This window comes from Phyllopteryx taeniolatus, chromosome 1, assembly GCF_024500385.1.
Source record: "Phyllopteryx taeniolatus isolate TA_2022b chromosome 1, UOR_Ptae_1.2, whole genome shotgun sequence".
Taxonomy (NCBI): Eukaryota; Metazoa; Chordata; class Actinopteri; order Syngnathiformes; family Syngnathidae; genus Phyllopteryx; species Phyllopteryx taeniolatus.
The window spans coordinates 25,553,657-25,573,769 of NC_084502.1; the positions used below are offsets into that span (position 1 = coordinate 25,553,657).

The following is a 20,113-nucleotide window of genomic DNA, read 5'->3' on the forward strand; positions in this document are numbered from 1 at the left end:
GGATACTAAGAAGACACATCGTTTGTACCCCTGTGATGCACGTCAATGTATACTCCATCTACATTGTAATTTAAATTCCCATTACACACACACACGCTCAACTTTATGAGCGCGCTCAGTTCTCAGAGCAGCTGAGAGGTCAGAGCCTTGCTCAATGGCACCTCGTTTGTTCTCGGGAAGCAAATCAACCTTGGCACTTCTTGCAAACCTTGATTGTTTTTGTTCCGTGTTGTCCGTAGCCAGTATTGAAACCTCCCAAATTAAGTCCATGTTCTTGTTTAGGGTCACAGGGAAGCTGCAGTCTATCGAAGCCTATGAAAGGTGGCATACACCCTGGCCTGGTCACCTGCCAATCGCAGGAATGACACATGGAGATCAACAACTTTTCTCACCTCTGGCCAATTTAGCGTGTCCGTGAACCTGATATACTAGTGGGAGGAAGTCCGAACGTAGCCTCAGGATTCAGATTCAGACAGCGCCAATCATTAGTCCGCTGTGTGCTGGACTGAAGTATATTGAGTCAATGCTTTGGGTGTGTATGATGACACGCTGGAAAACTGGATCCCTGCACCTTACGCTTTTTGCCTCAGAGTTGCAAACTGCCTTGTACCTTTGTTGCACCGGCAAACCGCATGGTTGATAAGCAAAGGTATTTAGCTTCATGATGATGAGTGAAGACATTTGCAGCAAAATCAATGGCAGGAATCTACTGTATGTCTTAGTTGCCTAACATCAACATTAACATTCAAGCGAGTTTGATTGCTGTTTGATAGTTTAGGATTGATTTTAATAACACGTATGGAAGGGTGTCACATATGTCAAAGAAGAATCCAGTAAATTTCTGTATATATCTGAAAGAAATATGTTTAATGAGGAATTAATTTACGTTCCCCAACACTCCAAGAATACAAATAACAGAAACACAACTTTCATCATTCTTTATGCACCAAATAGTTGTCTACTAACTCCGGATGGACAGACAACTGAGTTTAATTCCAGTTGAGGCTCGTCAGAAAAAAATTATTTGCTTAACCTTGCTCACCTTTTCCATAATTTTAGTGACTATTAGTGTCCATGCTATCTGTTGACGACAAATGTAAAGGCTCTCATCACCCTCCAAATGTGTGGAACCATGTGTGTGTCCACTACTTTGGGACTCGACCTAAAAATTGACCTTAACCCGGCCTCTCGAGCTCCTCACACTTCTCCTATCTCTGTCACACTGACGCTGGCATTCTTTCACGTTAGCGCATCGCAGCGCTACAGATAGGCCTGCCAGACACCCCCTGTGCTTCATGGGTATCTCTAACACACCCACACGCGCACAGTTAATTGGTAACTAGAGTTTATGGGTAGCCTGGAACTCACAGTTGGACGATAGTGAGAAGTCGGCTTTTGGTGAGTTCTGATCCTGTGTATCGAGCATTGCGCTAAGTGAGATTATGTGCGTAACTTGTGCTGTTTTATCTTTTCGGTGCTGTTTTATCTTTTCGGTGTTCATGTTGTGACGTTTCTTTTTTTTGGGGGGGGGGGGGGGGGCAGATGGAGTTTGCTGAGCAGGTTAACCATCTTGCTTTTAATTGTTTAAAATTTTGAGAGCACAACATTTGCGTCCATCTTGTGACCTCACTTCGCCTAACACGGAAGTTGCGGTTTCGCTTTGTTCGTCGACATTTAAAACAATCACTTTTTTTTTTCGACTCTCCGGAGCGTAATCCATGTTTATTGCACAATAATTCAACATGTTTGCAAGAAGGGGAATTATTTTGTCCCTTTTGACTCGCCAATCAATATCAATAAAGCGGTCTAGTTATCTATTTGAACCTCCTCCAACAACCTCGAGATCAATACTCATCCGTCATGGCTTCACCTGCTGAATGTTATCGCTTTTGCTGGGATTAGTTTGCCTCGCATGCTATCCTGACATTTTCTCCTATCCTGAGATATGTAGGTTAGACAGAGAGGTGTCCCTGGGCCCACTTCACGCAATATTTGAAATCATTTTCATACGGAGAGCATTTGTTCTAACTCATTTCAGAAATGTTGAAAACTGTAAAAACATTGCTTTGATTTGTTTGGTATATTTTTGGAGGACAATTTTGCTTACACGTTGGCTCCCTCGTTACCTATGTTTCAGAGTTCTGCTGGTCTTTCCTCCCCTGCACCTCCAACTGTACAGAATTATTATTACACAATATATGTTTCCTTGTCACACTGGTGTGCAGGCTCATCCATATCCCACATTGTCCCAGTACCTAAGCAGGGTTATCCTTCAAGTGCTGACCACTCTCCTCCATCTGTCTGTCAGGCCAGGACTTGACCTCTCACCTCTACATGCCCGCCCACCTTGTTACCACTAACCCTCAGTTGATTGTGTTGCTTGAGTAGCTTTGAACACACAGCTCACAGAATATGCTAGAAAGCCCGCTGTCCTCCATCACAAGCCGTTCCCACACCTGCTTGTTTGTGGAGTAGTCATCCAAGTAGGTTATGCACATGAAACGTCATGGAGGGGAACATTCCCATATGGGAGTGCCACTAACACAAGTCCATTTGATATTATATAATGTCTGTTTTTTTCTTCTTTAAACTCTCTCTATCTCACTACGTATCTCTGTCATTCATTACTTGTCCTTGCACCTTCCTTTCCTACTTAATGCTCAAATTGATGAGCCACATTTGAACTGATTGTGCAATAGGCCCGCTTGATTAATGACTGGGTGAGCTTTGTTGCGTCCTTTTTCACACAATAGCTTTGTAATTGATGATGCAATTCTTACCATTTGCAAACCAAATGTGCACCTCTCTTTCCTTTTTTTAAACTTACCTACTTTCTGTCTTCTTCTCTTTCTTTCCACACCCACCTTTTCATTAGGCGACTGTCAACATGATATGAAGGCCAGGGCAGCCTTGTGACACGTTCACAAGGCAGTATAAATATTTGATTCGTCTTAATGGAAATCATCGGCACTTGCTAATTGCACGCACATATTATCTAAAGTGGGCTATCAAAAGCAGACATCAACTTTGATCCTCCCTCCACCGCCGCCTCTCCTCTTTTTTTAGTCCACCTCAGCCTCTCTCACTCTGTCTTGTTTATGCAGTTTATTTTGGGCCTTATGACTTTATCTTACCAGCCCCCCTCCTACCAACCCTTCGGCTTCCTGCCTTTTCTTTTTCAGTAGTGTTGTTGGTACACTGCATATGTGTGTTTTATGACCAATATATTGTGTTTTAGATCCTGTGGTGCACCACTTGCAAAATATTATTGTATATTTTTCATTTTTTTGAATCGTTATCCTCTAGCTGGAAATGACACAAGAACATTTCAAGAAGCTGTGTGTAACTTAACCTGATTTATTTATTGTTTTTTAATGATTTTATTTCAATCTTGTTTATTTTGTTGTTTCTTTTTGGGATGTCATGACATGTCTGAAGCTCTTCAAATTTGTGTTAGAGACTATGGAAGATATTGCATAAGGCATTTTGAAAATGATTAAAGGGGACATATTTTTTCAAACCAACTTTTTCTGGTATTTGGGAACTAATATTGTCTCTATAGTGCCTCAGTAAACATGTGAAACATAAATTAAAATCGTTCCCCCATTCCTGAGCCAAAAATGTTTTTCTACCGAGAGGCCTGAAATCAGGTCATTTGAATTTCTCGAGCTTATCTACGTCACTAGCGAAGATCTCCGCTTACCTCTCTGCTCCCAAGCCAGCGCTGTCAACATAACAAACAAACGTGTGCTCTCACAAGTGGGTCTTCTACACTGAGGCAACCAATCAGAGGAAAGGGGGGTTCTTAGCGTGCTTGCGAGGGTTTTCTCTAGGTAATCCATCTTCCTCCCACACTCCAAAATATGCATGTTAGGTTCATTGGAGACTCTAGATTATTCCTAAGTGTGAATGGCTGTTTGTCTATATGTGCCCTGCGATTGGCGGGCAACCATTCTGGAGTGTACACGGCCTCTCGCCTGAAGTCAGCTGCGATAGGCTCCAACACAACCGCAACCCAATAAGTAGTATAGAAGATGAATGGCTGGATATACCTGTATTGAGAAAGTATAATTTTGATTTGATTAACAATTTTTATATACAATTTCCCATTGTTTACTATTAATTTAACTTGGTCTTTAAAAAAAAAATATATATATTTGTTTTACTTTTCATTACACCATTGTTCCTTCTTTAAATGATCATTTCAATGTGTGCACAATCAGATTTGATCTCCACGAGGAACGTTCCACATGCGCTTCCTTAATCGTCATCCTGTTTTCTATTTGCTTGTTGTTATTTACGGAGCGTCTCTCTCCTATAGAGATCCGTGGCATTGTTTTGTGTCGCTTCTCTTTTCCTGCTCCCTCACCCTTTCTGGACATTCCCATTTAACCAAAGACAAAACAAGTTAATGAGATCGGAAGTGCAGGCCTATCAAAGGGGAATCAGTATTCAAATCAAGACCTTGTTGTTGGACACAAACAGCAGGAAGCCAAGCAAGAGGCTACTACTGCTGAATAGGAGGTCGGGATGGAGGAGGGAGAGGGATGGGGAGAGAGAGAGAGAGTGTTCAATATGGGATTCCTAATGGTCATTGTAAGGTGTTGGTAAATACGTTTTATGCATGATTTGTAACTTTTACGTTTGTTTAGTTTAAGTTTTTTCATTCTTAAAAGTTGCCTTTATGTATTGTGCTTCTCATTAGCCTTGTCCATTGTAAACTACAGGATATAGTACCCCTTCCAATGAACAATCCCATGACAAAATGCATTATAAAATGCAATTTGATTTCTGCTTTCCTCACCCTAGCCCAGCGGCCTCAGTCTGGTCACAAGCAAAATGAGCACAACATAGTCAAAATGTCTGAAACACTCAACCACTGTCTCCTTTCAGATTACCCTCAACTTGACAATGTGTACTTAAATGGCTCAATGCATTAACATGTTCCCAACACAACATGTCAAATAACAAGCTGAAGCAATAATGTTTCACTCCTGATATATTGATGTCACCAAATGATTAAAATGTCTTAAGGATAAAAGTACTTTGAATGAGGCATCCTAGAATGCCTTGAAATGGGGGAAAAAAAAAAAAACCTTAAAATTTTTTGGGGAAGTGTCATGTGGATTTTGTGTTACTGCATTGTTTCTTGATAAACTAAATGTGATCATTGTCCGACAAAAATCTGTCTTTCTACTTTATGATGTTTTGACATTTTTAGATGTACTGTCAGTCCTCCTAAACATTAGGAAAACAGAGACAGTAGTGAAAATAGATCATCTTAATAGATGTCGGATGCAAAAAGCACAATAAAATGAATGAGATAAAAATGTAATTACTCTCTAATTTCAATTACATAAATAGAGGTGATAAATATTTTGAGTAATAAAGTGTAGCGATAACGTTTAAGGTTCAAGTTTCTTTGCTACAGTGCATCATTTTGATACCTGGAAGGCCATTGCATCTGTTCTCTAGCATTTCTTCTGTTTTACTCTTTTGCTGCATACCTATTAGTCATCAATTGTTCCACCTTTGTTATCTGTAAAAAAATGTCATTAGGGTTAATATTTATGGCATGAAACTAGAATACACTCTATGGAGGCTGAAGAAAGGTAAGAGAGGGAGCACGGCAGATGAGCGATGCGGAAGGCAGGGGGGGGGGGATGTCGGTTGGGCATAAAGGTCCCATTATCTCGTGTAGAGGGCCACCTGAGCTAAAGACAGCCATTTGTTCCCAAATAGACCTGTCGACCCCCACCTAATTACCAGCCAATTATTTCCAAATGTCTTGCGTTCACCACACAGCCTGAACACTTAAGGGAGAAACAAAATCGCCTTCCTGCCCATCTTATTTGTTCTTCACGCTCCACTGCTAGTTTGTCTTTCTTTGGAGAATTATTTTATTTATTTAAAGAAAAACATATAAAAACAGTGGACCCCCTGTCACAAAAACAAGAAGACACAATCCAGCATCATGAAGCGCTTTACCGCAAACCCAATTATTTACTGTCATTTGGAATTTCAAAGTGAATTCACCATTTTATAGTTTCTTTTAAAGTTTTACTGTGAAAATGTTGGATTTTCAACAATAATGTTATTCTAGGCGAATGGTGGCCGACTGGTTAGAGCGTCTACCTCACAGTTCTGAGGAGCGGTTAGGGTCAATCCCCGGCCCCGCCTGTGTGGAGTTTGCATGTTCTCCCCGTGCCTGCGTGGGTTTTCTCCGGGCACTCCGCTTTCCTCCCACATCCCAAAAACATGCATGGTAGGTTTATTGACCACTCTAAATTGCCCGTAGGTGTGAATGTGAGTGCGAATGGTTGTTTGTTTGTATATGCCCTGCGATTGGCTCGCAACCAGTTCAGGGTGTACCTCGCCTCCTGCCCGATGATAGCTGGGATAGGCTCCGGCACTGCCGCGACCCTTGTGAGGATAAGTGGCTCAGAAAATGGATGGATTCTATCTTTATATTTATTCTAGCAACTATCATTTTTAGTTTGATAGGTTTTGACATACTGTTTTATGAACTATTGCAGAAACTTGAAAAATACATTTGGAAATTACTCAATGCTGTTATGTAGGGGAGTTGTGGGGGGAAAAATATTGGGTAGGGGTCTAAACATTTGTTAAGCACTGTATATATGAACATACTTATGCATAATACAAACTTCCTGATTGGTACAGCCTTCATATCCATTCCCAGATGATTGTGTAGTTATTTGCTTGATTATGAGTGGAAAACTGATCATACCTTACATTGAATATTTGTGTGCATGTGCATGCATGCATGCATGCGTGCGTGAAACGAGAGATTAAGAGCGCAATGGTGCCTCACATGCTGACATGTAGGCTGATGTACTGTAGCACAACAGGTGATGATGGTGTGTGTGCGTGTGTGTGTGTGTGTGTGTGTGTGTGTGTGATGTTCCAGCCCCCTTATAGCAACTTCATCTCTCGCTCTTTCTCTCTCTGGCACCGGTCTGTCTCAGCAGTCCGATGTGTATCGAGCCGACCCAAAGGAGAAGAAGGCTGTGCCCCTGTTCCCAGAATTCTTTGTGGCTGGCCTCTATTGTTCGCCGCCACTTGTATACAGTATTGTCTGGCTGATTGTGAGCCTCCGCTCTCTCTGGCCGCACGGCCGGCCACAGAGAGCGAGCAGGGCAGCGGTGGCCGAGAGGAGGAGGATGAGGAGGAGGGAAGAAGTCAGCATTGTGTCGCTCGCTCGCCATTGTCCTGCTTTCCCATCTGTTTCCTTCTCTTCCTTCCTTTTTCTGTGGGATAGCAAGCTGATTAGTAAGAACTTGGCTGCAGCTCCTAATAGGGGAAGTCATGGCTGGGAAATAAGATGGATCCGTCTGAGATATCATCTGGCTGAGTGGCGCAATAGTTTTGAACTCTGACACCTTGTTGCTAGCTGGAAGCTTTGATCAGGAGCAAGCAGGAATATACCATTTCAATGCATTTCCTTCACTTAACTCTACACTTGCCGTCATTCTTTTATTTGGTTTTAAAAATGTTATTTGAATCTACAATATTTTCCTTGATGACTGGAGGAGGAGGCTTTTTCCATGCAGTTTTTTAGCACCATTATGCAGTAGAAACTTATCTGAACCAATTAAGGAGTATATGTCTTTCTGTCTCTCTATCGCTCTATCTTTATGTCTATCTATCTGTTCATTTTTGTCTCCGTCTGTCTGTTATGCACCTCAATGAAAAATACAGGCCTTGTAACGGACGTTATAATATTGTACCTGACGATGTTTCATGTGAGCATGCATCCGACTAAATCCACAAGGGTCCGCTAATCCCTTTCTGTTCAGATAATATACACTGTATACTTTCATATTCTGTAAAATTCAGCGTTTGCTCGCTTTTGTGTCGAGCCTCAGTCCATGCAGCCGTGCGTGCGTGTGTGTGTGTGTGTGTCTGTGTGTGTGTGTTTCTCTCATTGTGGACCGAGCCAGGGACGCTTACCAGACTCCTGGCTGAGCTTGAAGCTAAGTGGATTAGCATATCTCCCATGTCAGTTGCATTTGCAGTGACAGCCTGATGACATGCGACTGCATGATGGCCGTGACCCACCTGGCTGGATGGGCTCAGGCCTCCTTGCAGGTGGTCTCCTTGTCAGGTAGGGAGGTGGAACTTTGATGACTGTGGATGAGTAAGAGTTAAGCTTATGGAGGCCAAACATCTTTTCTCTCCACTTCAAGATAATACAGTATGCAGTACATCTTACATTTAAATGTCTTTCTTTGCCTAGAGTTGTGTCATATCATAGTTGTAGGTACCATGTTGTGTCATGTATCATGTTACGTTGTATCATGTAGTTTTCAGTACTGAGTTGAGAATTGTGGCACTTAATAAGTCAATATTCTCATGAGATATAACAAGCATAGCATAAGCACATTTTATTATTTGTAGTAAATATACATCCTAAATAAATGGCATTACCAAAATGTATACATAATGTTATGTTCCACCTCTTCATAATGTGACCATAACGGGCATTTTGTGCATAAACCTGCAATGTTTGTTTTTTCATGAATAGGTTCTGTCCTTGAGTGCCCAGAAAGGAACCTACATTGTTTATCGTTCGTATTTTAAATTTGCCATGGAAATGCTATCTCTTGCGATGAAAATGATAAATGGTACAGTGACTACAAAGTGGTTTGGACATATTCTCAAAACAAGCATCAACATTTTTTGAATAAGGGCGATCAATACTACACCTACTACACTACAATGAATAATTGTTCTTATAGTGGATTCTTCTTGTGGTTTCTTGCACCACCTACAGTTTATGCCATCTTTGTGTTTCACTCCACTTCACTCTGCTGCAAGTCATTTTTTCTTCCACTTCTTTGCGACAGCGTGACTCACATGCTAACCAACAAACGCTCACTTTGGCCCATCCTGCACTCCCCTCCTCCTCCGTCTGCGTGCCGGCCTTGCGAGGCGATGCAAACACTTTTGTCAGGGTGATTAATAGCACGCTGGATTGCTGTTAATTCACTGGCTAATGACTGGAGGGGGAGGGGGCGAGGGGAAGAGAAGAGCAGAGCGGAGCGAGACTTGCGAGTAATAGACTGATGTATGGGTGGGGGCCGCTTGCAGTGGCAGAGGTGACTATGATCACCTCCAGAGCACCCTCCATCAACACCTGCCCTGCACGTGAGCCAACCTCACTGATGCAATCATGCAGCTTTAACACTCATGTGCAAAGGTGAGCATGAGAAGGCCACACGCTTACCTCTCTATTACCCAATTATGATAATATGCAACCATTTCTGATTAAATTAATTGGACAATATTGATAGACTATAATTAAACATGGTCTTTTGCGCTCTCATCACAACATTGTAGACTATGGTAGCGCAACTTTGCAATATTTTGATAATCTGTCTGTCATTACCAGTAGGCCTCATTAGGGTCTCAGTTTAGCTGAATGCTACCCCAGCTGATTTGAAGTGAGGTGTGCGGTATACACCCCAGGCTGGTCGTCAGCCAATCACAAGGCACATTTAAACAAACAACAATTTACACTCACATTCACACATACAAACAATTTAGAGTATTAAACCAAGGTTTTTGGAATATGAGGGCAAACTCCGCCGTGCTGCCCCACATGAAATATGAATTACATGAATTAATTTAATGTAAAAACTAACTTAATTGAAAGTCTCGTGTTTAATTATGTATTTTGAGCAAGAAAAAAAGATTCAGGAGAATCTTACGTAAAAACTCAACTTATTTGACATTATTATCTCAGTCATCACCGTATGCTGTTTGTTTTTTAAAATGTTTAAAATTAATGCGCTCAGGGAACGTACTCATTTTTATTTTGCTTAGCTTTTGATAATAGCAACATAAAATTAACTTATGATGTTACAACATTGATATATTGCCTTTATATTTGATTTTGATTGTTTATTATGGCAATTTTGGTTTGCGTGCATCAATCACTCTGTGACTCGGGTCAGTCAACATATAAGTTTATTGTCAATCATCTGTTCAAAGCATATGATTCATTTTCTAAAGTTGTCCACACTTGTTTTATTAACAAAGATAGTACATAGAGAAGAGCATCGGGTTTCACATCACAGTAAAAAGTCAAAGTGATCAGCACGGCACATGTTGGATGTCGGCCAACAAGAGTACACCTGATGTTTCCGTATCGATACTGTACCATGAGAGATTGTGATCAAATATATCAGTATATCGTCCCGTCCCTATTGTATAAACGGTGCAATTGTTGCCGTCTTATATGAAAGAAGTCCAATTATGGGAAAATCAAGTCATCCTAACTCAAAAACGGTGGGAGTACATCTCCCAGTGAGACAGAGCCAAACACGGGTTCTGTTAGGTTTGTTGCCTGTTGCTTTTAAAATGCGCAAGAAGAAAACCAAATGATCCATTTTCACGTTATCACGGATAACGGATCACATATAGAAGAGAAAAATGATAAGACTTTATTAGCTCAAGACAAACTGAAACAAAATACCTTGGTAGAGTAATCACGACACTTAGCCCCATTTAATAGCAATGGATGAGTTTGTTGTGTGCGCTGTCTATCTCTGTGCTCACTTTGCGGGCTCCCCAGTGCTAAATAAAGCTGCACCAGAAGTGGTTAGAACAATGCACACACGCACACAAGGTCTGTTGTGTTACAACTATTCATCTTAATATTGGAGGACATTTCTTATTTTATAGAGCCATCCTTGTAAATATGCCTCCCACCTTTGACGTGACAAGTTAAGATGTTGTCAAAATAAAATGATGCTGTTTTATTGATTGGCTTCTCTGACTAGCCACGCGATCCTCTTCCTCTGTCCCACAGTCCATGTGTTCATAAATCAGATTTTTCCACTTTAGTGAGCTGCTTTGCACTCTGTTAGAGAGGACTGGAACTATATATGTTTGATTTATGAAAGATTTTGCATGTCCATCGGTGCCGGTGCTCAGTACTTGCTGGACTGACTGAACTTTTTCTTTTCGCTCTCGTTTACTTTTATATGATTCACTGTTTCAGCTGTCAACGTTCACTCGCTGGCCGCAATTTTAGGTACACCTGCGCACCTGGACCAAGAGTTGTATTTACATTCTGCCTTTACAATTGTAACTAGCTGTCTAGATTATGTTAAGTGAAGACTTCTATGATGGTCGTCATTCCATTTTTGTATCTCAATTGGTTGCGCAAGTGTAACTAATGAATTGACCAGTGAGTGTAATTTGCCCTTCTCATCTTTTAACTTTACAGGCCCTTCCCCCAGAGTGATGTTTGCAACTCAATTTGGCAAATGTAACTCAATATTGATTATTATTAATATTTATAATGCCCGTGAACATGTTTTGCTCCAGTGCTATTAATCTCCCCGTTAATAAATGTCTGTGGCAATGTCCGGGGGCCCTCTTGGGATCGCAGAGCCACCATGCACAGCAGGGGGCTGCGTGCTGTCTTCAATTCGCCTGGAGGCTATCACGCCTTTTAGCGTAAAGACGCGCGCACACACACACACACTGCCGGATGCAATGCCTTGAGGACTTTTCAGCACAAATAACACGCCAATACATCAGCTGTGTTGTTTCTGTGCTGCACACAAACACAAACATGCAAGCTGGCGGTAAAAGCACACAAATGTTCCACTCGGCTTTCTTTCTTTCCATTTTTGCTGTATTTCATGTGTAAATATATATAACCCTTCTACTAAATGTAATACAGTATATACACACACGTGTTGTGTTGAAATAGTTATAGGCAGACTTTGTTTGGGCAGGGAACCGTATTTGCTTCGATAAGATACAAAAATTGACTATGTGGGAAATTGAGAATCAGTGTCGTAGCAATGAAATAGAAATTGTGACTAGCTTACTGTTCTCTAATTTATTCTGTACCCCATAAAAGGTTTGTCCTTGTTTGTGTATACCACTCTACAAAGGTCCACACTCCAATGACCATTGATAATTATTTCTCAGTCGCTTTATTAGATAAAACGCAATAACAGAAAATAAATTAGGATGGCTCAAGGGTCATGTATTTAGTGTGAGCTCCTCTTCACTACACTTTTATTTGTCACATGCACAGTTGTATAGCAGGCAGTGAACCAGTCCTAAAACTGTGCATGACAATCATTATTTAAAAAATTCATACACGTAATAACACAATTATGTCAAAGTATTTGCTGTGAAAAAAGAAAACTACTGGTGGCCTAATACTTTTGCACAGTACAGTGCTGTACATTTATAGGCAGCAGGCATATGCACCTCTGTAATGGAATCCATACAGACCTTTGGCGGCTGCGTTTTCTCACTCATCTCCTCCATTTGCGTCCTCCATATGCTCTCTTCATGCACTCATTCACTGTGAGGAAGACCAGTTTGAGCTGTGCATGTTGCTTGGAAATATTCCCTGGTGCTTTTACAAGGGGAAACAGTGTGGTGTTTTCATTCAGAGTGGCTTGCTGCTTTTGTAGCTGACTGTGCCCCCGTTGCACTCTCACTACTTCCATGTAAACACACACAAAACACACACCTTACCCAGAACCAGCCGTCTCCTTTTTAGTTATTTCTTTTTTTATGGACTGCCTGCTAACATGCTTCCATTTATACGTCATCTTGAATAAATGGCACCCCTCGGTGGAAAAATATGCCATACGGGTTTTCGGCTTTCAATCATGCACGCTTATAATTTGAATTTGTTGATTTCATTTTTACAGCTCCGTCTCTGCAGCTTGCAGAGTACCTGGTAGCAATATCACCTCATGGCCAAGTTCTGTAGTGCATTAATTCCAAACCAAAACTATACAATTTCACTTAAATAGACCGAAAATGAGTATTTATTTTATACAAATGATGTATATTTGTTCATCCGTCTATGCCAGTGACATATCGTGGCAGACAATGAAATGCTCTTCTATTAGATGGCAGAAGATATATAATTAACCTACACTTTTTCCTGACATTTTTATTTGCTGATTTGCCATGGTATTTTCCCAACGTAAATTAGGTGCCTTGGCTCAATAAAGATTGGGAAACATTTCTGTTTACTATTTCCAGTACCAGTTCCAGGCATGCCAGCTGATACCATATGCAAACAATACTGATTGTCACTCATTGGTCGAGCAGATTTGCCATTGCTGTGCCGTTACTAAGGAAATCATGTAAGAACATTACCAAAATGCAAGAACTCCCATGCTAATGCTATCTTAACTTGCTTTAAGTCTGAACGCTTCAGTATTATACTCCACAATCTCAAATTTGCTGCTGCCCTCAGTCTCTTCTTGAATATTTCTCTCTTCCACTGTTGCTGCGTGCTATCATGTCTCAATGCAATGTGAGGTGAATTTAGCAGTTTTTAAGCCGGAAAACAATTGGTATGGTGCGGTGGAAAATCAACATAAAGTGTGGGTTTGGCCGGTAGTTTGGGTGCTCCTCACTCTTTTGGGGGCACGTGTGCTCTTCAAAGTTTTTTGGTCAGGTATTGCTGAGTTCATTTTTCATGTCTGTCATAATCCACACTTTCTTGCCATTTCTCCCCATTTCACGAGCTGCTCCATATTTGGAGCCATGTGACGTTTTCTGCAGAGTTTGGACTTTTGCCTTGATACTGTCCTTTCACCAGTGGCTGCCGTTTGCATTTGAATTGAACCAGATCAGTTTACGGGCAGAGAAAGATACCGTGTGTGTGTGTGTGTGTGTGTGTGTGCGTGCGTGCGTGCGTGCTTGCGTGTGTGTGTATTGGACAGGGAAATAGAACGTGTGGACTTTATGATGGCCGTCACTGGCGCACACGTCTTATTACCAGCTCTGTTTTATTGTTATCAGAGCCACAACCATGCTGTATCAAAACATGTACCTGACTCTGAATGCTAAAACTATTGTTGACTTCCACTGAAGCTTGTGATCTGGAGAACTTTTTAATGTTTGTATGCCTGCCTGCCTGCCTGCCTGCCTGCAATTAGAAATGTTTATTTGATTACAATTTTCGTGAGATTCATTGGTATTTTTTTCCCCTCTGAACGAGTGCTTTGGGTCTCATTTAGAGATTTCTTATCAGATTTTAATCCGAGCAGTGAATTTTGTTCCTCATCCTGGGTTAACAGGACAACTTATTCTGCAGGCTACAAAGCACGTGTTTGTGTACGTCCAGGCAGACAGCAGAAAATGACGGCAGATCTGTATCTCTCTGCGTTTAAGTCTAGAGTGCTCTGATTAAACACAGCCACAAAACACTTTACCCGTTGTAAGACCCTATGATTAAACCGCAGATTTTCAGCTCCGTGTCAAGTTATTTTGCCATGGCAACACTGATTACGTTATCAGGATTGCAGACATTTTGCCTCTTTCCTTTGCATGTAACTATTTATTCATTGTGACGTATATTTATTCCATTTTCTGAATGCCGTTGTACAGCAGTTACATGATATCATCTTTACTTACAACACCATTTGATCTCACGTGTTTGAGAGAAGTAACAGCACCTTCAGATGCAAACAGATGTTTGTGTGGTCGCTTGCATCCATGCCCATACCTGCCCCTAAAATCTTTGTTTCAGCAAGCTAAGGGCTTTGTTTATGGTGTGCATTTTTAATTTATCAATTCAAATGGGATGCCTTCATGTGGCTTGCGCCTGGCTCTCAGGCAGAGCTTTCCGCTGGAATAACAGCCGCTGAACACAAGCAGGCCATTGTAGCCACAGCCAGCACTCAGACCCCCAAGGTGCGAATTAATGATTGACCCCTGATGTAATCAGGATAAATAGCTGCCCGTAAAAGAGAAGGAGATGGCGAGAGGAGCAGAGACAGAAAGAACAACATCGGGAGCCAGGGAGAGGAAGGCACTATCTGGCCGTGCTGTTTTTTAGAGGTCCTTTGGGAGGCGAAGCTAACATCTCTCCTTTGGCTGTCTGAGACCCAGAGCTAACATAGAGAAGTTTAAAATCAGCCCAGTCGTCACTTTTCTTCACCGCCTCCTCTTCCTTCTCTCTCTTTTAACTGCTGTTTTTTACAGTCTAGAACAGGGACTCTCAAGTGTTATATTAAAAGTGTAATAGTCGTCTGGTATAATAATTGACCATTTCATATCCCCCCCCCAAAGTATTATCTTTGCAAATTTTAGGGTTAAATATGAACATTTCCACTTTTTTTTTTTTAAACCTCCACTAGATCATATTTTTGTATTATTAAACACTGGCTATAAATGTTGTGTCCTTTTTGGAGGAGGAAGGTATGCGCTAACTTTTTTGGGATACTGCTGAAGGTGGTTTGTGGCTGAAAATGTTTGGGAAATCTTGTCTAGAACTCTCTTTCGCAAATGTTTGAGACACACACCCCAATTTGGTGCACCCCCCAAAAATGAAAAACAATCCAGGGTCATGTTTAGTCCAACTAACTTGAAAATTAGACAAATACACCATATCAAAGTTTATATCAGACTGCCATTAAACTTTTAATCTCTATGGCTTTGGGAATTGTTAATATATGATCAGTTTGTCCCGCTGTATAAAGCCTTCCCCTAGTGACATGTAATCCTCACTTGGCCAATTTCGGTTTTACTTTCATGCTTCAGGTGTGACAACAAAATATTTCATTATATTGAAATACATTTGAAAGCCTAAAATATGAATTTGTATTATGTGCAAAATACAATGTTGTTATTTTTTATTTTTGTGCAATTTAATGCAGTGCAGGGTGTACTTCAGTCAAATCATCGGTGCATTTTTATGTGCACAGAGGCTCTTAAAGCCAAATTTAATAGATTTTCCTAGGCTGTCTCTCTGCTTGTCAAAATTGCTCTCAGTGGATCAAGAGCTAGTGAGAGTAGAAAAGTGAAGGGATAGCGAAGGGAAAAAGTGTTTAACAACCTGAAAACACTTTTGATTGTACAGTGGGAGCTGTGCGCCTGAGCCGAACCCCTATGAAATGGTGATCATTAAAAAAAAAAAAAGTATTTTCCCGTCAGACTCGCAGGATGACGCAAAATTGGTCATAAAAGGCAAAATTTTACTGCTGTAACTTTATGAGATATGTCTCCTGGAGCTGCATGGATCGGCTTCAGCTTTGCCAAGCGTTGGACAGCCGCAGTCCCGTGCTTTCCTAGTTTTACGTTTCATATTAAAAACTTACATCTCAGTTAATTTAACAGCGTTCACAGGCCACATCAGTCACCGGGCAGGAGGCCAAATATTTAGCAAAGAACAAAAAGGGATGATCTCTGCTGTGAATGAGCTTCCATAATTCCTCAAGTGTTTGATTAGCTCATTCAATCCATCTCCAAGCACTTCCCGTACAACCTCATTACAATGACAGCAATGAAACATAACCTACGTACTGCACGTATGATTGATGCATTTCAAACATCACATGCTATTAAACTAAATAAATAGAAGTATAATAATAACTTGTTGGTGCTAACGACAACCTGGGAAGAGCTTGCAAAAGCTTGGAATGCTCCACTACATGCAGGGAGGGGAGTTGATTAAAAACACTGCTGATGTCATTTTGGGCCTAGTTAGCCAGATGTTTGCCAGTACACGTTCACAGAGGACCTTTTTAAAAAACAAAAAACAAAACAAAAACAAAAAATACTAGTACTACTACTACTAATAATTATAATAATACTTTTTTCATCATAGTTTTCTTAGTTTATATCAAGGTGCCAGATAAAGCTCAAGGACTGTCACATAATTCAATGTTACTCATGCATTAAAAACTGTCAAAGAATTTAGTTTAGTTGAATATAATTATTTTTTTAATGCCACGTAGCAAAGTTTACCTTGACCAGACACTTTTTGTAGAAACCTTCACCTTCAACCTTTACATTTTCCACAAAGGTCGAGGAAAGGGTGGTCCAAATGTTAGGAGATTTGACTTTCTGAAGAAGCTCTACATCGTTTTAACAGTCACGTGTCTTTTGTGTGTCAGATGACAGTGAGCCAGCGGACAGCATGTACGACACAGAGGCCGACCTCCCAGGCTTGGCGGCAGACGGCATTTGCGCTGACAGTCCTGAAGACGACGGAGACGACGGCGTCATCAACATGTCTCCCCTGCCCTCGCCGACTCCATCCCATCCAAACAACAACCACCACCTGCTGCTGCACCCACACATGTATAACACCCACCATCACCTCCACAATAACAACAGCAGCAGCAATGACCAGGACTTCACCACGCCCAAGGAAGGCTCGCCCTACGAGGCGCCCGTCTACATTCCCGACGACATTCCGATTCCCGGCGATCTGGAGCTGCGCGAGTCTTCGGTGCCAGGTGCCGGCTTGGGCGTTTGGGCCAAGACTCGCATCGGAGCTGGCGAGAGGTTCGGTCTGCACAGCACGGGCAAAAGCAGCTCCTTCGGATGGGAGGTAGGAACCAGCCCGGTTTCTTTGTGCTTTGTTTCTATGCTCTTCTTCATCTTCATAGTAACTGTCTATCGCCTTTGACCTCCTCAGTGTGATGGCACAAACAGGAATACAGTAAGTGCATATAATATTAACGGAAAGAGTAGTGACACAAAGGAGGGGCAAGTAATGCTGTGAGGAGGCTGATTGATGAATGAGTCACTCTGCATTCACGTTCACATTTCCAGCAATCACAGTTCATTCACAGGCATCTAGCTCATCATCATAGCAGGAGCCAGCTCCATTTGCATCCCCATCTCATGATTGGACCTCATCTTTGACTGCACAAGCATACACACGCACCCACACACACACGCACGCACACACGCTAAACACTCGTCTACATATCTAGTGGCACAGCAATGTCAGATGGAAAAATCTTGCTGATTAGTATCAGCTTTTCTGGGCGTCGGCCTTAGCGGGCAGGCTCATTTGGTCACGCCACCTGATATGGAAATGGAAGAAGCATGACCGAATGCCATGGCAGGATATTGCACTATTAATTTTCATTTTGACATGACATTAGGCGCTATTGAAGTTGCTACAGTAAGCTCATTAAGAAAAGAAAGTCAACTGGTCTCTGTCTGTTCCTTTCTCTCTCGTATGGCCAATCAGACATGAAATATTCTGGCCCGCTTCTCATTTCACTGATTCCATGTCAGACTGCTTATTCACTGCCGTGACGTGATTGTTACAGTGTAGTTAAATCTTGGGGCTGCTTAGTTGAGCACAGACCACCTATAGGCCCATCAATTTATTTTGCACAGTAAATAAACAATTTCTTAGATCCTTTCTGCATAAGCCTGAATTGTATCATTAGGATTTGTGCATTGTTTGCGCTGATACAGTATGAAAGGAAAAATATACAGCTTAGCCTACTTTTATTTGACACTGTCTCAAATATGAATGTGTTTCTTCCTGGCCCATGCCACACACCTTCATTAACTTACATGGAAATGAAAAATTAAAAAGTCTGGTGAAACCTCTGAGGTGGAACACAATCTTAAACCTATAGCTTTGTCCCTGGGAAATAATAGAAAGAGGAATAATCAGCTCCAGGGCCAAACTGTTATCATATAACCTTAATTAATTGCAAAGGCAATGTTTTAGGTCAGTGGTCCCCAGACTTTATTCCACCACGCAACCCCTCACTCCCCTGGTGGGAGTGCAGACAGGGACGATGGGTGACGTTGGCGACGGAGATTCCCAATCTGAAGCTAATCATAAGCGGGCAGGGGTGTGGGCTTCCTTGTCTCCTGCTTTGATAATAAATAAAACTTTTTTATTTTGTTTTTTTTCCAGTCTATCAATGTGGCCCAGTACCAAATGGCTGCTTGGGAACCACTGTTAGGTAACATATCAAAAATAATAATAATAATTACAAAAATATATATATTTTGAAACTGTGAGTGTGAAAAGTGACATTATTTGGAATAAAAACTGCACAACCCCACCCACAAAAACAAAAAGTTAATCCTTTGATGCTCACTGAAATGAGCTCTGGTGAGGTAGGCTGAGGTCTTGCGTGACCTCGGTGTCGCTTCCTAACACGTCCTTCATTCCATTAGAAGCAATTGTAGAATGTGTTGGTGATTAAAGCACACCGGTGCATACATGCTGTGCGGCAGTGCACATTTTCCTTTTTTAACATTCATATTATGCGTCCCCATTCAAGGTGCAAAGGGCACATCTCCAAAATTGACAAGCACTAAGTATTTTCTTTCTTTTCTCCCTCAACATCCAACAACTACATATTCATTGGCTAACGTTTAGCCAAAAGCTTAATTTCTAACAGACATCCACATATAGTACATTCAGCTGGGAAAAAAATAGCATATCCACGTTATGTAAAGAACCCACATTATGTAGTTCCGACTTTCAGTTTGACACATGTGGTGTCATTAATGTATTGTTATGTTACAAAGTAATCAACATTAGTGAGGATAAGTGGTTAAAAAAAAAGATGGATAGAGATTGTTCCCGCCAAGGTCCCTTCTGTTTCCGTTGAAGCTAAAACACGTGGTGTTTGCTCCCCAACCACAGATGACCGATTGATCCATCTCGGCTCCTCCTCCTCGACGCTCGTTGGAGGAATGACTGTGTCTCAGGACGTATTATTGCTTCACATATCCTGTCTACTTTGGCGCTGGAACCCTTCAGGGGCTATCCTCACCCAGACCCTTATCACAGGCAGTCAAAACAGTTGGCCTGTTGATAATCACCGACAGACTCCCTGAGGAGAGCTGCGCGCCCCTTTTCACCATCTACTCATCTAATGCCTCTGCTCTTAGACAAATAGATCGGCAGACCAGAGCGAGAAGTGCGGAAAAGTATGTGAGAAACGATGGTAGAAGACAGTCGAGGCTTGTTCTATTAGACATAAGAGAGAAAAGGCCCAATTGAAATTAAACGTAATGTGTGACCATCATCAGAGTGATCATTTACAGGCAAAATAATTGTAACTTAAAATTTTAAATATGTATATTTAATATAAAAATAATGGCATGGCTCACACTGGGCAATGTTAATTTGCTTCACAAGCCATTCACACTCACATTCATATCTATGGCCAATTTAGAGAGCTCTATTAACCTAACATGCATGTTTTTGTAATTTTAGAATGATATCAGTAGAGTAAAAAGTAAGTTAACAATACAACATGTCACCAATAGTGTAGTGGTTCACTTACCTGACTTCCCTCCAAGCAGCAATGGTTCA

At 41.4% G+C, this 20,113-nt stretch overlaps 1 protein-coding gene across 4 annotated transcripts in view; it reads left to right on the top strand.

The window, feature by feature from the left end:
- The window catches only part of prdm16 (PR domain containing 16), a 240,472-nt gene that overhangs the window by 59,885 nt on the left and 160,474 nt on the right, over window positions 1-20,113 (top strand). For all 4 annotated transcript variants that reach the window (XM_061783389.1, XM_061783368.1, XM_061783379.1 and 1 more), the window contains exon 2: window positions 16,920-17,359. In XM_061783389.1, coding sequence (XP_061639373.1) covers window positions 16,920-17,359 — 440 coding nt within the window. The remainder of the gene's footprint in view (window positions 1-16,919; window positions 17,360-20,113) is intronic.